Here is a 20,744-nt window from a genome sequence, read left to right as displayed (position 1 = left end):
AGGGTCTAAGACCTTGACCTACATGTTAGCTACCTAAAGCATTATTTACATGGCATCATTCAGGATGCTTTGCATCAGCTGCTGCTTCCTAGTCCTGAAGACACTTAAATCTTTTAGGGGTCTTCATTCTTGGAAGTGTTAAGAGCTCTGTTGCTGGGCATGACCAGACCTGCCTGCCCCCAGCATCTCAAACCCTCTCAGTTTATGACAGGTCACGTGGAAAACCAAGAGCATCCTTCTGTTTAATTTCTTGTAGGGGCCTCATTTACCTTTGTTATAGAGAAACATGAGTTAAAAATACACCATTTTTGGAAGAAAATAAGCCCCCAGTCATAGCTGAGATTGCCGAAGTATGACAGGTACTCCTAAGTACTGGAGTCCACACCCCCCAGTGAGGGGGCTCGACTTCCTCTTGCAGAGATGCCTCTCAGAGGCAGGTACCGAGTGTTTAGACACTTGTTACCTTCAGAGCATGCCTGGATTAGAAATGCCTGGAGAACATCATTCCACACAACTTGTGAAATACTCCCAATGTGTTAACCAAGCTTAAGGCAATGTAAGACAAGCTCAAGATTTGCTAAGGACTAAAAGCCACAGCTGCACATGAAAGAAGCACCACCAGGAACGTAAGCATCAAGCATCGTTACTGTGCAGACTCTTGCGCCACATATTTGTTAAATGAAGCACTTAGGGAAGTCCCGGAAACAAGAGTTTCCTAGAAGTCTTTAATTATTCCAAAAGCTTCAGACTTGCTGAAGGTAGTCAGTGTTTAATAAAAACAAATGGCTTCTGCATTATTTTCTCCAGTTTAAAAGACAGCGAGGAGATGCAAAGCTGCCCTAGTCAGAGCTTTCAGGGCACCAGGCGCGGCAGCCCCCTGTGCTCCGGGAGGGAGCCCTGGCCCCCTTGCACCCACCCGTGCATGCGGCGGCCGCCCCGCGCCTCGCTGCGCTCCGCCCCGACCCTGCCCGGCCGCTGCTCCGGGCACGGCCGCGCCGGGAGCCGCCGGGAGCGGCGCGGGCACGGGGAGCGGCGCCCGCAGGCACGGCAGGGGCAGGTAAAGCAGCGGGCAGGAGAGGCAGCGGGCAGATAAAGCCGCGGCCTGGTAAAGCAGCGGGCAGGAGACGCAGCGGGCTAGTAAAGCAGCGGGCAATGCCCCGCCGAGCCCCAGCAGCTTCTCCCAGCCGCGCTGGCAGCGCTCGGGGACGGCGGGGCCCGCCGCGGGTGCCGAGGGGTGAGTGCCGCACCCGCCCTGTCCCGCGCACCTGGGAGCGAGGCCGTGTGGCGGGGATGCTCCGCGGGAGCTCGGGAAGGAACGGAGGATTGCGGTGTGGTGCCAGCTGCTCGCTCACCTACCCTCATCTCTTTGCTTCGCGCCACAGTAGTTGTCCCTCTGCTGTCGCCACTGTTCCATCTGTGTGGCTCTGCCGATACCGTCCCTGTACTCCAGGGCTTGTCTTCCTCCAGCTCCTTCCTATCGAGCCTAGGAAGAAAAAACACAGAGGAGAGCAATATTCTGTCTTGCCAGTGGCATCTTTTGCAGCCTCTATGTTCAGCAGAGGTCTTGCTTTCATTTTTCCTTGCAAATGTCTAACAATTTGAGAGAGAATATTTATCAAGCAAAAATTCTTTATTACTTTTGGGTGATTTGATGAAACCCCCAAGCTCCCCAATAGGCACTGAACTTAAAGCGCAAGGCAAATGGAACAGGGTGGGAGGGAAAAGGGGAGGAGGAAGCTTCATTTCTTCATGCAGAAACTGGATGGAACAATCCTGAGAAGGAAGGAACAGCCACACTCTTTCCGTGACATTCTGGAGAAGGTCATGTTCCATTTCAGCCTGAGACGCACAACTGACTCACTCTCCTGGTGTCTCTGAAGAAAAGAAATCAGTGATCTGTCCTAACTCTTTCTGTTCTTAGGGAAGGACGCATTTTGTGTGGTGCTCTTTTAGCCACTTACCTGCTTTGGGTTTCTACAGTGACCAGCAGTGAAGGGAAAATATTAGATCATGTCGGAGTTCTGGTTAATTTCTGCCCCAGGAGACAAAACAAATCTGCAGGCATGGGAGAGAATGAACACTGTGACATCTAAATCCAACCTGTCCAGCAACAGTAAATTCCATATTCCAGACTTAAAGGTAAGTGAGGAAGGCGTTTGTGTATGGGCAAAACAGCAGCGCTAGCCAGGGCTAAAGACTTTTGGAATAAATATGGGATTTATTATTTGGGATAACATGCAGAGAGTAGAAGGAGCCTGTGGTTGGGGGATGAGTTCTGTTCAGTCAACTGAAAATTTTTCAGAGAGAAATAAGTCATTGTTCTTGAAGCTGAGCTTCACATTGGAAGGGTAGATGTATAAGGAGTAAGCATGAGTGAGATGTAAAATAGCTGATCTATTGCATTCCATGTACAATGTGCTCCTAGTCATCAAAGTCATACAGCATGGTACATCTTGGATTGCTAATGCAAAGGGAGCAGCTGACTATCCACAGCCATGGCAGCAAGACTACTGATAGAGAAAAGAGTGTTCCTTTTTTGTGTGCACACCTGAAATTGATAAGATTTTTATCATCCATGGACCTTATTTTTATCATCTGTGGACCTTACCCCACTGGTGGTGGTGAGAGTCTGCTTATGTTGAAGGAAGTAAAGCATTTGGAGTATCTGAAGATGCCCATCCGCATTCTATTTGTTCTACATAAAATTTGTTTCTTCTCCCTTAGATTGACCCTACATAATGTTGAGCTGGCAACATTACAAGAAAAGGTTTGGCAATATGCTGCAATACCATAAATATGGGGTTATGACTGACAGTGATTCAAAAAGCAGATGTTGGTCAGAAATGGCTTTGTGAGAGACTTGCTTTGGTAATAACAGAGAACACAGACAGACAGCCCCTTTTGAATAAGTGCTGATTCCCTTTGTTCTCTTAGTACATCTGACTTGTTTGAATGTGTGCATTATTTGTATGTGTGCATTTCCAGTCACTATTTTGTCTGGTTAAAGACTACTCTATGCAGCTTGATGATAGAGGACGAAGTGAAAACAGGAAGAAAGACACTGATGTGTAATCTTGAGGTTACGCATACTTTTTTCCTTTATTGGAAAAGGCTTTTTATGCCCTAGTTCTTGGGTAAAGGAATTGCTACTATTTTCCACCAAGTAAATAAGGTTCTGCCAAACTGTTAAATTCACATGTACTAAGGACAAGTCAGTCTCCTTAAGGCTCTGCTAACAAAAGCCTTAGACAGAGTTGTGCATCTTTCACCTAATTCTCGTCTTTTGCACAGGTGGGGACACTGGATGCTCTTGTTGGTCTGTCAGATGAGTTGGGAAAACTTGATACCTTTGCTGAAAGGTAAAATAGATCTTATTTACCACCTACAAATGAGAAACAGACATTGTTTTTATGGGATGGTATGTCCTTGTGTTCCCCTTGGTCTGACTCAGTTCAGCCTGGACTACAACTGGACTAAAGTGGATAGGCTTTGTTTAACCCTTGTGTTGATTGTCATGGAGTTATCACAAAGAAAGGATCATTCCTTAAAATTTAGCTGAATTATATCCATTGTTGCTTTGTCAGCACAGCAATCCAGTCGAGTGGCAGTGCTAGGGATGCTGTTTCTCATAAGGAAACTGCTTTAAATGGTGGGTTGTGGGGTTATTTTGTTTTGTGCTTTTGTTTTTATTTTAAAGAACATCCTTCCCACCTCATCCAGAAACTTGATAAAGCAACATTTAGAGAATGTGAAGCCCTCCCTGATCTTGTTTTGACAGAATATTTCTATTGAACCTTCTATCCCTTTTCAACCAGACAGAGGACTTCTAATGATTATATTCTTTTGAATAAAGTCCAGACTGCTCCCTCTCAGGCTTTTAAACTCCTTAAAAACCAGAATATTGACTCATATTGCATCAAACCTTCTTAAGTAAAGACTCACATGATCTCCTTGATGACAATTACCAAGTTTGCCTTTTGGGACAAACTGACCTGGGCATACAAAAGAATAATGTAGTACAGCAAGAAAAGAAAATAACAGGTTTTAAGATACTTCATGGCACAAGGTAGACTTTGAGGTAGTGAAGGTATAGCTGCTGTTTTTTTCTGCTTTGTTCTACTTTTTATAGGCAGCTTACCTAGTTTTGGTCACAGACACATGCATTAGCTCCGTGTCTTTTTGCCTTTTTTTTCCCAGTCCAGACTGATAAACATTTTCTTGTCTAAATATGCTCAATCCTTCCATAGATATTTGTGTGGCAGTTGCAAAGATATACAGATACCCTGATATAAACTGTTTGCATCTGTGCTAGGTAGTTTAGGTGAAAGTTGGTCTGCTATAGTACATTTCTCTGTAGCATTTTTGTTTCCTGATTTTCCTAGTGCTGCACAAGGGTTGTATTAGAATGATTGCATATGATAATTCTGGGTTGCACACAAGATTGATCTTTGAGAATCATAGATATGATTCATATCTGGAGTTGAAATGGACCCATCACCATTGAGTCCAACACTCTGCTCCTCACAGAACTACCTAAAACTAAACCATACTGCTTCTTCATGACTTTAAGCAAGACAGAGCAACTTAATTTATCAACAAAACCATCTCCATTGTGACTCTGACAAAAATACTGTCCCATATTCTTTGTAACATGTTCCAGCTTCTTCTTCAATTGTAGAGATTCTTGAGAAAGTGGAAAGGGGGGCAAATTTGGGGAGAGACAGTGCCCATACCTGCCATGTGTTCTAATGGAAAGTGTTTGATGATCCTTGTGGATCTCTTCCAACTCAGAATATTCTGTTATTCTGTGTCTCTAGTCAGGGTAGCAGATAGGAAGCAGCTGTGTGATCTGGGTTTGAGGGCTGCCAGAAATCATCGGAACTGATATTTCAGAAAGGCATAACTAATTCCCAGCTTTTGTGAAGCATTAAGAGTTCTGAAAATCTGAGTGCAGAATCCATGTAAAATCATGGAGGGCAGTTAGAAGTGAAATGTCAGTAGGAGCTCCTTAGGCTCACTGGCTTCTGTTGTCTTTGTCTTTACTTGCCAGCACGATACAGCTGCTTGTTCAAGCTGAACACCACTTTACTCCATTAATTGTCCTTTTAATGCCAATAATGACTCTTCCCTCTGATGTGCTCTAGGGACATGGAGCAAAAGTGTCAGTGAGGCCCATCCACTGTAATCTGCTGAGGCAAGGACTCTTCCTGTTTGTCTCATTTGCCTGTCAAGATAGGTAACCAGGAAAGATCAACGAGATTTAAAAATAAGAAAGATGTTTTGAAAAATAAGAAAAAATGCATTAGAGTAGTAACAGAGAATGACAATAATCAAAGGTATTAGCAGACTGAGTCCCACAAGGACATACAAAAGCATTTTGCATTAAATAAATGCCTCAGGTTTTATGTCTAAATTGTGATTGAAGTGTTAAAATGCCAAGCACTCGCACTTGGTTGAAGTGAATGGCATCCAAAGGGTTACAAGCCTGTTCAGATGACCTGAGCATTTATGTTCCTGGTCCTGTGAAAGAGCTGCCTGCTGAACTGTTGCTGGATAAACACAGCTGCCAGTAAAGCCAGGCAGTGCAAACCTGTCAGCACTGCCTCCTGCCAGGACAGCAGAGAAGGGGCAAGAGTTTGCAGGAGCTATTGTTTCCACATACTTTTATTATTTATTTACACAGGGAGGAGGAGTGTTTTTCCATGTCATCCTGTGGTAGCATGGAGCTCTCTCAAAAGCTGACAGTTTCCTGGGTCACTCTTACCCAGGGGCTCTCTCTGGTCCTCAGTCAGTGGCATACCTGGGAGTGCCTCAGGTGGTAGGATTTCTGCTCCCTGCAGTGTTTTGGAGGCCTGGGGGGTAGCACCCTTTCTTTCTCAGTACCATTTAAAGACTGTTAGACTTTTTTTTGGAAGCTAATGGCATTGCAGCCATTGCAGAAGCAAAACATCAGAGTGTTGAGACATAATAGTAGGTTAAATGGAGTTACTGCCTTGACAGATTTTTATTACTACTTCTTGAAGCAGTTTTGCTAAAACTCTCTCTTTTTATAATGCATCATTTGATCATGATATTTGCTCAAGATGGGATTCATCTTATCTTAAGGCAGAGATCTGATACTTGGCTGTGAAAACTGTCCATTGTTGGATGTCAGTGTAGTCAGTGGGGCTCCTCTAGGGGTGTGATTCCTGTCATTTGCCCCAGACGTGAGTGGTGTGGAGGGGATAGATTCTGTTTTTGCATGGGAAAGATATTGGGTGAGTGAATCCCACTTGCTTTTCACAGGATGCAATGCAAGGCACAGAGGCTAAGGCAGGACTGGAGAACATTCCTCTGGCACAGTGTGTTACACACAGTGTGGCTGTATCCTGCTGCAGGGACCATGGGATGTGTGGGTGGGAAGGGAGCCAAGCCTTGCTTGGGCAGGTAGGACTGTCAGGTGCATGAGAGCACACACCTGTCCCACCCTCTGTATGCATGGAGAGAGGCCAGAGCTGTCTCCCACCTGTCAGTCAGCCACCAGATGCACTCAAGAGTAATGAAAGCAGCTCAGGCCCTTTGGAGAAACTCCTGGTTTATGCATGTCCCTGTGAACTGCTTTCTCCATAATGTCTTTAGCCTCCTGCTACGCTGGTTTTACCAACTGCTGTTTTGTTACAAGTTCTTTGGGCTCATTGAGCATTGTGAAGGAGACAAAAACCAGCTCTATCTACAAGCTGAAATTTGTAGAAGTGCTTGGCAAGGTTGCAGTTGTCAGGGAACCTCTGTCTGGATCCCTCAACCCCCCCCAGCCTGAGTGTGGGCAAGATGTGCTGTACTCTAACAACCCTCAGCTGCTTCTGGGCCCTATGGGGCTGCAGCCAGGTGGTGAAATACTGCAGCAGCTCTGAGAAGGGGTTGTGAACTGGAGCACAGTGGTATGGATTCCTCCTACAGGCACTCTGAACTACATCTGTCTAGGGTCATGAGAAGAATTATTTGGGTTGAAAGGGTACTTAAAAAATCCTCTAGTTCCAACCCCCTGCCATGGGCAGGAAAATCTTTCATTAAACCAGGTTGCTCAAGCCCCTACCCAACCTGGCCTTGAATGCTTCCAGGGACTGGGCATCCACAACTTCTCTAGGCAGCCTGTGCCAGTGCCTCATCACGCTCACAGTAAAGAATTTCTTTATGTCCAGTCTAAATCTTCTCTTAGTTTAAAACTGTTTTCTCTTGTCCTGTCACTATAGGCACTGGTAAAAAGCCTCTGTCCAACTTTCTTATAGGAGCCCTTTATATATTGAAGTCACAAGATCTTCTCTTCTTCAGACTGAATTGACCCCAAACAGCATAAATTTTAAGTACTGCATTCTTGGCAGCATCAGCAATCTCAGACTTTTCCTATCTGTCACAGGACTGGAAAACCTTTCCCAAGACTCTGAAGTTTCCTCATGGTAACAAAGATAGATGCAACTGCTTTGCAGCACATGAAAGAAAAATCCTCTTCTTTGACACTTTCCTGGTATATATACCTGGCCCAAAGTCCCTTTTCTGCTCATGAAAACCGCAGGACTGGTCACAACACCACATTGTCCAATCAGGTTACACAATGTCCAAACACCGTAGAGGCCCTTTCAGTCTCCAGCTCATCTGCAGCTGTAGTCTCCTCTTAGTAAGGAAAGAAAGAGAAATGAAGCAGAAATGAAGCCTGCTGTTACACTCCCTATCACAAGGCCAAGGATTATGTCCACTTTGTTTCTCTGCCAATTTAATGGTCAGGCAGTAGCCTTGTAGCTGCAGGGTTTTATAGAAGGTGTAGTCAACCTAGGACAGTTAGGAAACTGCAGGCCAAATTTTTTTGAATATTTACGAGTGCAGAAGGATACTTAAACAACCAGAAAGTCTTGCAGCCTGTATGAGACAGGTAGTTTGACTAGAGACAGGGGGAACTACTGCTAGAGGGACTTGATTAATCCATTTTTTAAAATGAGCAAAGAATAAGTGGCACAGTGGAGACTGTGTTCTCTAGGAGGGTCTCTGTACAAATCACTACTCTGAACTGGGCAGAAGGATTTGAATCTAGCTCTCCTACACCTTAAAGGAGTGTCTTGTCCACCATGCTTAAAGAGATGAGAGAAAGAGTCCTGTAAAGAAAAGGAATAAGTTCCCCATCAAGCAAGATAACACTGCTGTTTTCTGAGAACCTTTTCTCAGTGAGCCCTAACAATATCTTTAGCATCCTATGGAACAGGTCTTTAGTCAGTGTCTATATGTAGCCTCCTTTGCCTTCATCACCTTGAGGGTTTTAAACATGAGTTTCTTGCCTTTCTTGCTTTCTGGTTTCTGCTATGCATATAATGAGTGTACAGAAGACTGAATTTTGATATTCTGTAAGTCCAGAGCACAGGCAAAATGACATTACCTATGTTTCTGCAGAGATCAGTGTATTTAGAGGCAAGACATTTAGTTCTGCATTGTGTCCTAGATTTTTTATTATCATTTGAATTGCAAATTAACCTGCCTTGCTTCAGAAGTGTTTTGTTTGGGCATTTCTGTGTTTATCAGATCACTGTGAAACTGTTTTTAAATAATTTTGTTTCTTCACTAACAAAGTTTCTTTTGTTACACTTAAGCGTAATAAAGAAAATAGCCCAGTACATAGGAGAAGTTATGGAGGACTCAAAAGACAAAGTCCAGGAAAATCTTCTGGCCAATGGAGGTAGGTGCTGTGAATGTGGGGGTTTAAATGCATCGATGCTGCTTTTGCTCGCTTCAGAATGTGAATATGTGGAATTGAAACCCTCACACTTCAGAAAGGACAGCCATCAGCAACATTTTATAAGAACATGTCTAGCCTGCTCCCATTTTTCTCAGTAGAAGCTAACTTTGGAGTGAAGATGAAAGTAGAGACATCCTTGTTCACTCCTAACATGACTTAGCACACTCCTGTGCCCTGCCTGGGCTTGATTTCTTAAGGACACCTAAATCTCATTCTGTATGGTTGTGTGACAGCAGACAGTGATCTGTCAGGAATTTGCATTCCCCAGCTATTCTGGAAAAATACAACAAAATTGGATGTGGTATGCATCCTGATTACAGACTTACAGCATGATGCTTTTGGATAAACTAAGAGCGTACACTCCATCTCCCTTTGTCTGCAATGTTGTACTGTATTAATAAAGGATGGGGAGGAAGTTCTTTTAGCAATGTCCTTAAATGATATAAAACTGGTGCTTGATGGGTGCAACTGTTCGAGAAATGCAATAATCCCATTTACTGTGTTTCAGGGCTAAAGGATAAAATGAAATGTCTCCAAAGTATGTTGAGGACTGATGGTTGTGGTGTTGTTACATGCATGCATTTGTGTATATTAGTGCTAGACACAAGTCTTGGTCTGGTTGTAGAGATACAGTGATCAGGTTACGATGGATTTCTCAAGTAACAACCTCGTAGCTTGATCACGATATCCCTATGACTTGAGAAACAACAGGTTTCGTTAATTTCCTTTGTTTCCCCTTTTTACACCATTTTTTCCCTATCAGCTCTGCATGTGTTTTTTTAGAAGGATATGGAAATTACTTGCATGTGTTACTAATTTCCTCTGTCTGGGTTTGGTCATCCAAACAAATCATATTGAATTAGGACATTAACCTTTTTAAGATTACTGACTGCATCTTAAAAAATGAAGTCAGCTTTAGTATATGAGGATTCCCCTAATATATTCCAGTGCCAGTCTTCATAAACATCAGCAACTTTACTGGACTAATTCTTCCTTCTTCCCTTTCTGATTAGTAAAAGAACTATAAAGTTGAAGACTTCCTCAAGGGTGTGAAATCAGAAACAAAATTGTAAGACATGATTGCTTGTTGCACAGTCCTGTTTCATACTATTCAACCATCCCAAGATGGTTTTAAGTAGTGCTGACTTTAGCTCACTTGTATATTACCCCAAGAGCAGTTTGGTCATGGCTGTGTATCTAAAAGTTTTTTGCTAGATTTTTAGGAAAAAATATGCAAAATAGTAAAAAATACAGCACTTTTAGTTACATGAACTTGCACACACACACACACAGAGACATCCTTTTTCCAGTGGCCAACAGTTGAAAGCAGCCACATGCAAATTTTCCTCTTATAGAGGGAAATGTGTGCTTGTGTAATATAGAAACTTTTAATATATCATAACAGCATAAACAACCTTTCTTGAAATGTAAGTAAAGCTTTTCTTCAAAGATTCACACCAAATTCTCTTCCATTTTTGGAAATGTTAAACCTAAATGAATTTAAAAATTTGGTGAGTGGTAGAACCATTCTTTATAGTGAGCCCAAAACAAAGCAAAATGGGAAGCATAACAATTTTGAAGAATTGAGTGTTTTGGAGAGGAAGTATTTAACATTGTGTTTTAGAGCTGGTGTGTAAGTTACATTACGAGACATGCAGGCTGTGGGTTCCCTGGGCAGCTGTGGGCTGGAGAGAGAATCATCTCTCCTGGGTGGGCAGCTGTGTGAAGCCTTTTAGAAGTGACTCAACAAGTTCCATAAATGAGGGATGCCATTCCAGGAGCATCAGGGTGCTGGGGCTGCTTGGCATTTTAAACACAGCTCTGCTAGTGTGTTCACAGTAGTTTGTGCCATCCCCAAGATCAGCCTGCTTAACTAACCTGCACCAGTGCCAGCTAGCAGTGGCAAACTCACTCAGGAGTGAGCTTGAAAAACTGGGCTGAGAACTCCTGCTGTGCTCAACTGCCCAACATTTGGATGCTGCTGAGATTCAAGGAATGTGAGGATAGAAAGGACATGTGAGGCTCTTTAGGGAACTTTTATATCTCATCAGCTATAAATCGGTCAGTGTCCGTCTTTAAAGAGCCTGTGTCTGCAAAGCCTAAGCACATGAGCTTAGAGGAGAGGCTGCAGGGTGAAATCCTTGTGTTGTGTACCCTGTGCTGAAAATGCTGTGTGAACTTTGTTGCTGAAGTATTTTTGACCTCTCTGCCTTCTCCACAGAGATCATGAGCAAGCATCAATGGAGAACTATGCATGCAGCAGCTGTGTCATAGCTCTCCCAGTCTTCTGCAGTTTTGCCCCTTTTCTACACCCTCCCTGTGCAGGAGAATTTGCTCATTCCTGATGGGATATTAGCAGGAAGGTTGGATCTTTGCCCTATGACTCTTGACCATTGAATGTGGGGGACATTGACACAGCTGTAGTTTTGCAAGAGGGGAAGAACACTGCCATGGCAAGTGCTCTCTGCCTTCCAGGCAGTTTATCTCTTGCTAAGAAGCCTATTTCTCCTAACCTAAGATTTTCCATGCTTTGGAAATCTAATAGGGTAAACTGACTCTGTTGTGGGGTGAGAGAAGCCCATGGAAAGGATAGTGCTCTCCTGCCAAGGGTATTCAGTATCACATGAGACTGCAGAGTACCCTCAGCTTGTTAGTATGGCAATTACACAGTTTTTCACATTCCTTCTCGTGAATCTTGGTTCAAAAAGTTTTCCCCTAAACCTCAAAGTCCAGATCATAAGAAATTATGCTCAGACCTTGCTGTGGGACTGAATTCACTCTCTGAACAAGGCAGCAAAGAACACTGAAGGGCCCCAGCATGCATGTCCTTTTACTTGGCACCTTGAGCTTGTTTTGCTCCCTATCACCTTAGAGCAACTTCCCAGATATTCTTCATAACTACCCTCCTGGTCAAAAAGGAAGCCTACCCTTTAGGTGACAGTGCTTCTGGCCTCCTTATCTAGACCTTGAGACCCTGCCTGCTGCCTTCCCCTTGTCTCACTAACTTTCTGAGGGGCAGTCCCAGCCCTTCTCGTTGTGGCAGGATGCATGACTTTACCCCATCCTAGAAAGGTCTGCAAGAACTCTATGTAGTGGTGAGTTCATCATCCAAAGACTCTCAGGACTCAGACACTGAAACTGTTTGATTTCATGAGCTGCTGGAGAATTCTTTATTTGGTACAGTAATGTACTAAGCCTTAATGTTTCCTAACATTAAGAGCCCTTGATCTTCAAACAGTGAAATGAAAAAAATCTTGTTCTAGGAGCTGGGTGTTGTATGTGTTCATTTCCTCTTCATTCTGGAAAGATGCCATGGGTCCCTGTGGTCCAAGGGTGCTTTGTTTTGGGGGTTGCATGCACAGGTCTTTGCTGTGAATTTCTGTTCTTGGATGCTGTGACTGGATTTAGCTATTATATAAATGTCTCTAGCTTTGTGTGAAATGGGGACCTCTGTGTGCAAAATCAATGAGGAATTCCTCATCCCACCTGCATTTGTTTGATTTCTAGTGAGCACTTGACTGAATCACAGAGAAATGACATCTGCTACGGTCTTAGTACCTTTGATCAAGCTCTCAGCAACCCTGAATATTACTGCTGATCCTGGGCACAAAGTATTTTTCTGATAGCTGTTGCTGAGATTAAATTCAGGCATATTGCAGAAATCTAGATTAAGATTACACAAAACTGTTTTTACTGTGAAGAAGAGTAGCTGTACACTGCTGTGTCCCACTGATACAGATAATTTTACACTTTTTCTGTACTGTTAGGTGTAATGAAGAAAAGATTTTTGGTTTAACTTTTCAATTTTGGGGATGTTTAGGAAGTTGATTAGATTGGGCATAGGATCTGTGCATATTTGATCTAGATAAAATCTCTATAAGAATGAAGAAGTGGGCTTCTGGTTAATGCTCTAAAGTTAATCAAAGCTATGCCTAAGCTATAGCTGGGGACTACTCCCCAAAGCTTGACCTGCCATCTGGTGCACTATCTGCTTTCATGCATCTCTTTGTACTTTCAGTTGACCTAATTAGCTACTTGACACGGTTTGAGTGGGACATGGCCAAATACCCCATAAAGCAGCCACTGAAGAATATATCAGAAGCATTAGCAAAGGTAAATTGTACTCCAGATGTTAAGATGTCAGCATGGGGAAGCATGTCTTTTGGCTGGTTGTGATCCCTCCTCTCATGGTGGGAGAGGAGGGATTTGCCTTTGGTTTGGGCAGGAACAAGCTCAAAAGCACACATTTTGTACTGAAAAAGTTGATATTATTTTAATTTCTACTGCAATAGTAATGATACATATATTGAAACCTATCCAGTCTGTAAGTATGTGGCACTTTATCAGATCCACTAGAGTACATTGATGTGTTTAATATGTCTTCTGCACTTTAATGCTCTCCATTGTAATTTTCTTTTTTTTTTTCATATAGTGCCATATTATTCTCCACTTTGGGGGTGTTTCTCATGAAATTGTTAGTCTGACATTAAATCAAAAGCCTTCAGGCTGAATGAATTATTTACACTGTCAGTTAATTCAGAAAGGCATGATGTGTAGTTGTTCAATGTAGGTAACAAATAAAACCCTGAACTTGTCCCTTGGAGGTACAGCTCCAGCATACCAACAGCAACAGCTGACTGAACCCTACTTCTGCAGAGGCCTTTGCCCCAGGGGAGCTCTGACCCTGGGTCTCTCTTGGCCACAGGCCGGTGGTTTTAGGGGAGCTGGCAGCTGTGTCTCTGTGTTAAGGTGGTAGTTGTGGGACAGAGGTGAGAACAAGGCCTCAGGCACTGCACTGACTCCCTTTTTTCACTTTGGTTTAGCAAGTGACTCAAATAGAAACAGACCTGAAGACCCGGTCAGCTGCGTACAACAACATTAAAGGAAATTTGCAAAGCCTGGAGAAGAAAACTATGTAAGTATTTTGCACTGGGGATGCTGCTGCTGGCTGAAATGCAGGCAGTGTGTGGTCACACCCATTGCTGTGTTCTGGTGGGAACAACTTTTCCAGCTTTGGGACATGCTGAGCATTTAGAGGCCCTGTGAGAACAGATGGTAGTTGGTGTGGTCAGCATATCTCAAAATAAGCTCAGGGAGACTGAAGTTCCTAATAGGATTTTACTGACATTGTGAGCAGGCAGTCTAGGAAAAAGTCAACTGTTTTGCTCTGATGGGACTTCAGAGAGTCAGAAATAAGATGAGCTGTGTCAACTGGTGGATTCCTTTGCCACATGGAGCTGTGCCCTATGTTCTGAACAGCATTTGCAAAGCTCCCATAGGAAACAGCTCTGTCTTGCTGAATCCTGCACCTCACTAGCATCCCACTTATATTTTTGTTTTCTGTTTTTCCCTCTGTTGGTTCAGGTAATGCACTGTTCAGGCTTCCCAAATGTTCTCTCTTCTGTCTTCATCTGCTTATGGTCTTTGACTATGTCAGTGCTGATACCTGGGTTTTTTCTGGGATTTCACTGGGGGGAATGGTAAAATCCAGTAAATAGTAAAGCTGTGCAAGCCCTCACCCAACACATGCTCATAAGTGCCACTGTTCCTACTCAGGATTGGGCACAGGGCACAGGTGGCTGCCTGACACTGCAGCCAGCCGAGCTGGCAGCCTGCTGGCCAGGGCTCCAGCAATGTGAGGAGGGAGAAGAATGGAGACCTCATGGCCAGGGACAATCTTCCTTGTCATCATTCCATCCATCTTTAAATGCTGTCAACTCTGGTGTCCACCAGGGCCAGATAACTTGGGTTGAACAAACATCTAAGAAGTTATCAGCCAGTTAGTTGATATTTAGACTGGCCCAGTGAACCTCAAACCCAAAACTACTAGTTTAGGTCCTTCTTCACTCCTGCCCAGCGACAGGGAGGGCAGCTCCTCTTCACACCTAGTGCTTTCCAGCCTTGGCTATCTACATGTCCCAGGAATTAATGTGATCAGGTGGGCTTAGTGTGTGGAGACCTCCTGGAAACCTCCTGCAGGTCCCACCTGTGCATGAGACTGCTGCCCTCGCTGCCGTTCAGCAGGAGGTGTCTCAGTGTGCTGGTCCAGTCCAGGAATGCCAGGTTGCTGTGATGGCTTAGGTCTGTGCATACATGGCTCACTCTGCCTGCAGCACAGTCACACAAGCAGCTCCACAGGCTTCCTGAGGGAGCAGGTGCTTCCCACAAGATGCAGTGATGACTGGGAACATGTGTGCACTTCCCAAGTATTTACACCCTTACTGTAAAAACAATAGCAGCAGAATGGTGTGTTTTACATAAAATGCATAAACTGGCCTCCTGCTAGTCACCAATATTGTGTCCTTTAGTATTAGTTACTTTTTGATTCTTTTAGTTGCAGTAAAAATAACAAAACAGCCATTTAAGAAGTGTAGCTGTGTCCTTTAGCCGCCTCCTTCTGAGCCTTCTTCTCCCCCAGTATAAATTAGTATCTCCACCCACAGCACAATGCCTCCAATGTTCCACTGATGAGTTCCTGCTACTGTTACTTTTACTTTGTCTTCTTCACCATAGGGGAAATCTGCTGACCCGGACTCTGGCAGACATTGTGCACAAAGAAGACTTTGTTCTGAATTCCGAGTATCTTATCACGCTGCTTGTCGTGGTGCCAAAGTAAGGCAGCAGTGTGTGCACACACCCCGGGTGGTACTGAGTCCCAGGCCTAAGCACCACAACCAGGTGACACCTGATCACGTTGGGGCAGCTCATGAGTCCTACTGGTGGACACAGGTGGAGCCCTTAGCAAAGAAGAAAGAATAATTTCTGCCAAGAGTAGTGCTAGCACAAAAGAGGGAGACAAAGACTGCGCCAAAGCTGGAGCAGGACAATTGGCCTGAGGGTTCTTCGTGGTTACGAGTGGGTTCTGAGTCTCCTGATAGGAATAATATGAGCTGAAAGAAACCCAGATTTTTACTGCAGCATAGCCAGTTTCTAAAAGGAATTAGACCTGTTCAACTCACAATCTCTCTCTGCTGGCTATGCCATTGAAAGTGGCCATACATAGGATGACTGCTAACAATGGGGAAGTGTTCTCTGTGTTCTCCTCAGAGCCCTACACAAAACTTTTCCTCTCCATATAGCCCTGTCCCAACACACATACAGCACCATCACTCTTCTGTCTCTGAGAAACAGGTTGCAAAAAGCTAAGTTTGTTGACTTCATTATGTGAGTTTATTCACACTAAAAAGAGACTTCTCTCTTTGCAAACTCCTACCATACCCTTGTTTCCTTTCTCACACAGCTGGGATTCACCATGAGTGCAGTCTAGCACCAGATCAGCTCTGGGGTTGCACTCAGCAGATGTAGCACACCTACCCATGGACCAGAGCAGCTTGTGCAGGGGTCCTGGAGCAGAGGACACTGTGTGGCAGCCTGGAAGTATATGCCACCTTCTTCCCACCATCAGTTTCCTGATAGTGACCCTTCCTCAAGCCAAGATCCAAAGTGAAGACTGAGGCTGTAGCATTGAGGGAAGCATCTCCTCAGCTGGTGACTAGGAGAGGAAAGGATAGGAGAGCCTTAATGTATTTTAATGACATAACCAAGCACAAAGAGTTCAACCCTTCTACCTGAAGTTATTAGGTTAATTAACTACATATATAACATTTGCTTTCCAGTATATAGTATTTATTTACTGTGCTTTGTTTTGTGTTGCTCAAAGGTCAAGCTATGTACAGTGGCAGAAGACCTATGAATCACTCTCAGATATGGTAGTACCTCGCTCCACCAAGTAAGTGAAATTCCAAATTAAGCTCTGTGTTTGTTTCAGAGATCCCCTGAATGTCTTGTTTGAGCCCCTCAAACTGGTGGATCCTAGAGGAAATCACTAGTCTAAATGCATAGGCTCCACATTAATGTATTTGCAATTCAAATAGAAATTAGTTTGTTAAAGGAAAGTACAGATGAAAGAAAAAAAGGTCATTTTTTTTTTACAATTAGCTTCCCTTTTCCAGTAATCTATTTCTTTTTACTTTCAACCAGGCTGTTGCTTGTTTTTGTGTAAAACAGGCAATTTATTACATTAATTGAGGTATAGTTCAGACATATGCAATCATATAGAGCTTTATGGAAAGTACTTTATAAAAAGATGAAACACTAAATCTGCATTTTTAATTGCTTCCTGTTGTAGCATAGAATAATTCAGCATACTGTCATTTGCACTATCAAAAGCCATATTAACTCATCCTTTCACCTTGGGTAAAAAAATCTTTCCTAGGACTTAAATATTCCATTGCTCAGCTCATGCAGACTATGAAATCCAGTCCAGAGCTGACCATGGTATTACCTGAAATGCAGAAGGTGGAAAGCATACAGAAAGAAACAAGCTGTCTTGTCTAATGCCTGTCACAAAAACACAAGTGCATGTAAATGTGAGGGAATGTTATCAGGAAACACAGAAAAATCAGGCAGGCAGAATGTGTGTGTATTACAGTGGACTCAGGAATTAACCAATTGAGTTTTACATTGAGATAGAGTAGCCAGTGCAAGTAAAGTAATTGTTCCCTATTTCTGTCACAGAAGTTTTCAAAAAGCAGGGTGTTGTTCAGTATCATAAATGAAAATAGAAAGAATTGCAAAAGGGGAAGATGAGGTAGGTAAAAAAGGCATGAGGGATTTGCCATGTCAAATCACAGCAGTGGCTTTCCCTCCCACAGAATGATTGCTGAGGATGCAGAGGGAGGACTCTTCACTGTGACCCTGTTTAGAAAAGTGATGGATGACTTTAAGGCCAAAGCCAGGGAGAACAGGTAAGAAGCCCTGAGTGCTGGGCAGGGCAGGCTAGCAAGAGATGAGGATCAGGTGAGGTGTGTTGTGTGTGCAGCAGGCTGAATCCATCACTAATTTTAGGACTGCTTGTGTTTCTGTTGGTCCTAAAGCCACTGAGAAGGCAGGGTGGGAAGGAGCTGTGGTAGCAGAATCAATGATCCTGTTCTTTAAGCTCCAAGTTACAGATCCTGGAATTGCCCTTTCTTGCTCTCATTCTGCTGGCTTTCTGGGGGTGATTTCAACTCCTACCCTCCACACACTTTAACTTGTTAAATGGCTAGCAACTTCCCACACTTGCTTCTCCTCAGAAAAAAGAAATGAGTGTACACATTGCCTGGACTAAGGCTTGTGAGAGCAAATGTCATTCATTTGTAGGTTCATGGTTCGAGAATTTTATTATGATGAGAAGGAACTGAAATGTGAAAAGGAAGAGCTGATGAAATTAGCTTCTGACAAGAAACAACAATATGTAAGTAGCACCTTGTGAGTTGGTGGCCCACGTAGTGGCAGCCTTTGCTACCAGGATGGCTAAACACCTCTCTCAGAAATGGCTTTATGGTTCCAACTGTCTCTGGTGAGCTCCATTTAGCCCATAAAACTGAGGCATGGGAAAAAGCATAACAATTTGGCCAAGGTCACCTGAGTTTCTGATAGACTGGGAGCCACTATCAGGCTGTCTGGGAACTATCCCAGCAGCCCATGATGGCCTCAGTGACAGTGTTGGCTATGGAGCTTCTTCACTCAGTGAGAGCATTACAGCACTGTTCTGGTCTCACAGGGCCCTTTACTGCGCTGGCTGAAGGTGAACTTCAGTGAAGCATTTGTGGCTTGGATTCATGTGAAAGCCCTGAGAGTTTTTGTTGAATCTGTCCTGAGGTGAGTAAACACAGAGTGCAGGCAGAGATTCCTGGGGAAGTCAAAATGTACAGCTCTTCTTCCTGGTGCAGTTCCTTTGTGGGAGGAACCCTTACACACCTTGTTTTGTCTTGCTTAAGGTGTGTGCCTTACACACACCATTCCAGAAGCTCACAGCAGACAATACAGAGGTCCACAAATAAAAGTGACAGACAAATATGATGAAAAACGATCTTTTGGGGGTACTTATAGGGAAGGGGAAAACAGAAAGATGCTGTTTAGTTGACTTTTGGCTTCAAAAAGAAAATAATTTCCAATAAGGAGGCAGAGTTGTTTCTGCAACACACCACCAGTGGGCATGCCTGGAGGCTGAGGAGGGAGAAGGGCTCGAGCAGACAGCTGTGGCCCTTCCCAGCAGATGATCAGGTATGTTGTGTTCCGAGGTATGGCCTCCCTGTGAATTTCCAAGCAATGCTGCTGCAGCCAAACAGGAAGTCTGTGAAGCGCCTGAGAGACGTCCTGAATGTGGTCTTCAAACATCTGGATGAAGTTGCAGCAGCAAGTATAATGGATGTATGTATTTGGACTGCAAGAGCACATGCTGTAGCTTCTCTCAGCTTAGCTGAATGAACACTTCCGCTGTCCTGGGGTTAGAGCATGCATCTGCTCACATCTTGCAATGATAGGAGTCCTGGATGCAGCTCTAATCCCAGCTGGTTACAGACTGGATTAGGGTAGGCTCAGATTATGATGTAGATGCAGAGAAATTGCTTATATTTTCTGTTGAAGCATCTGATGTTTACAGCTACCAGAACAAAATAGGTCTCCTCAATTATGGCTGTTCGCCTATATAAAAAGCTTAAAATCTACTACAAACATTCAGATCAACACAAGCAAGAAAAGTTAATTTAGAACTAAAACCTAGGACTGTCACACCTCTGTCCCCTGTAAAAGGCTGTCACAAATAACCTAGGCCTTCAACAAGCAGCAGTACTTGCTTTCTTCTTCCCCATATCTTGAATTACAATTCAAACCAATTTAGGCTAAAGCAATAAATGAGGTAGCAGGCCTTCAAAACAGCCCAAAACCAGCAAGCATGGGTCCCCCACTGCATGAAGGGAGGAGAGAGATGATGCACACAAAAATGCTACAAGTTCATAACAGCATAGATATGAATTCTCAATGCTAATTACATTAGGCAACCCGAAACAAGAAGCATAGCAGATTCTCAGAGATGAATTCCCCACCTTAAGCATGGCACATACAAAGCTCCATTGCATCTGTGGGAAAGGAGCACAAAAGCAATCCCCTGGAGCTTGGAGCTGCGCATGTTTACTGGTACTAAAGCCGTTACTTCCTTTTGCAGCCTGGCATGGACATCCCTGGGTTACAACTGAGCAATCAAGAATATTATCCTTATGTCTATTTCAAGATTGACCTCAGTCTTCTTGACTGCAGTTAAAGAAGAATCGCTCAAGCTTCGTCTATTAATTTTCAAGACTGTCATGTTACTGTAAGACAATATTTAGCTGCTGAAAGTCAAATTAAAATGCAGATACTGTAGATACTGTAACAGGATGATCTTCCTACCACTTCTAGTAATTTTTAAAGTGACTACAATAAAAGTTATCTCTTATTCATAGTTTTACAAAAACATATTTCAGAGGCAGAGGTACTATGGTAGTATTTATTTTTTTGGTAAATTACAAAGATGGAATATCTACTGGACTTGAAATAAAACAATTTAAAAAGTATGGTGGCTAATGGATCTACTAGGTGTATACAGTCCTCTTTTTCTAACAAAGCAAACTTAAAAAAAAATCCAAACAGAAAAGTAGAAAGCATCAGAGCAAAGCCCAAAGTTCCTTTAATTTAACCAAAAAACCCAAAAGCCTAAGAGGAAAGATCCTCAAAAGTGTTGTAGAACTTATCATAATATGACTTACAGTCCCAAGTACTCATGAGTTTAGTTTTTGCAAAGATATTTCAGTTAGAACAGTTCCAATACAGCTCATCTGCTGGGATGGTTTAAGAGTTAGAGCACATCTGCACAGAATCAGCAGTTACTGCTGGGTGCCCACGGTTCTGACTCTGCCTTTCACGGGGATGAGCTACGGGCAATCTCTTACAGACACCAGATGACAAATATCCATATTATGTTATTTCCTTGAAAGAAGGGGAATCTTTCAGCTCTTTCATTCCTGATTTATAAACAAGCTGATCACATCAGGGTCACTTCACTAGACACCAATATACAAGACATGGAGAGCAATAAAATAATAGTATTTTTACTAAAAAAGCAGCAGTAAACATCCCTATTCACAGTCCTGATTCCCCTTCCAAAGGAAACAGCAATTTCAGATCA

General features: G+C 43.3%; 1 protein-coding gene across 4 annotated transcripts; it reads left to right on the top strand.

Annotated features, from left to right (window-relative positions):
• The first annotated feature begins 977 nt into the window (after positions 1 to 977).
• On the top strand, positions 978 to 19,951 carry ATP6V1C2 (ATPase H+ transporting V1 subunit C2). 4 transcript variants are annotated; one of them, XM_084202229.1, is made up of 14 exons: positions 978 to 1,057; positions 1,922 to 2,139; positions 3,292 to 3,359; positions 8,613 to 8,698; positions 9,267 to 9,296; positions 12,777 to 12,871; positions 13,582 to 13,673; positions 15,272 to 15,370; positions 16,419 to 16,487; positions 17,413 to 17,505; positions 17,900 to 17,993; positions 18,303 to 18,400; positions 18,823 to 18,952; positions 19,746 to 19,951. In XM_084202229.1, the coding sequence occupies exons 2-14, from the start codon at positions 2,011 to 2,013 to the stop codon at positions 19,839 to 19,841; spliced, it is 1,179 nt and encodes a 392-aa protein (XP_084058355.1). In that variant the 5' UTR covers positions 978 to 1,057; positions 1,922 to 2,010; the 3' UTR covers positions 19,842 to 19,951. The 4 variants fall into 4 exon arrangements, with proteins under 4 accessions (XP_084058355.1, XP_084058357.1, XP_084058358.1 ...); XM_084202230.1 differs by having other exon boundaries at positions 1,006 to 1,057; positions 1,981 to 2,139; XM_084202231.1 differs by lacking the exon at positions 9,267 to 9,296.
• The last annotated feature ends 793 nt before the right edge of the window (positions 19,952 to 20,744 follow it).

This window comes from Fringilla coelebs (genome assembly GCF_963513975.1).
Source record: "Fringilla coelebs genome assembly, chromosome: 3".
In the NCBI taxonomy this organism is placed as follows: domain Eukaryota; kingdom Metazoa; phylum Chordata; class Aves; order Passeriformes; family Fringillidae; genus Fringilla; species Fringilla coelebs.
This window is presented reverse-complemented; position numbering and strand designations above follow the sequence as displayed.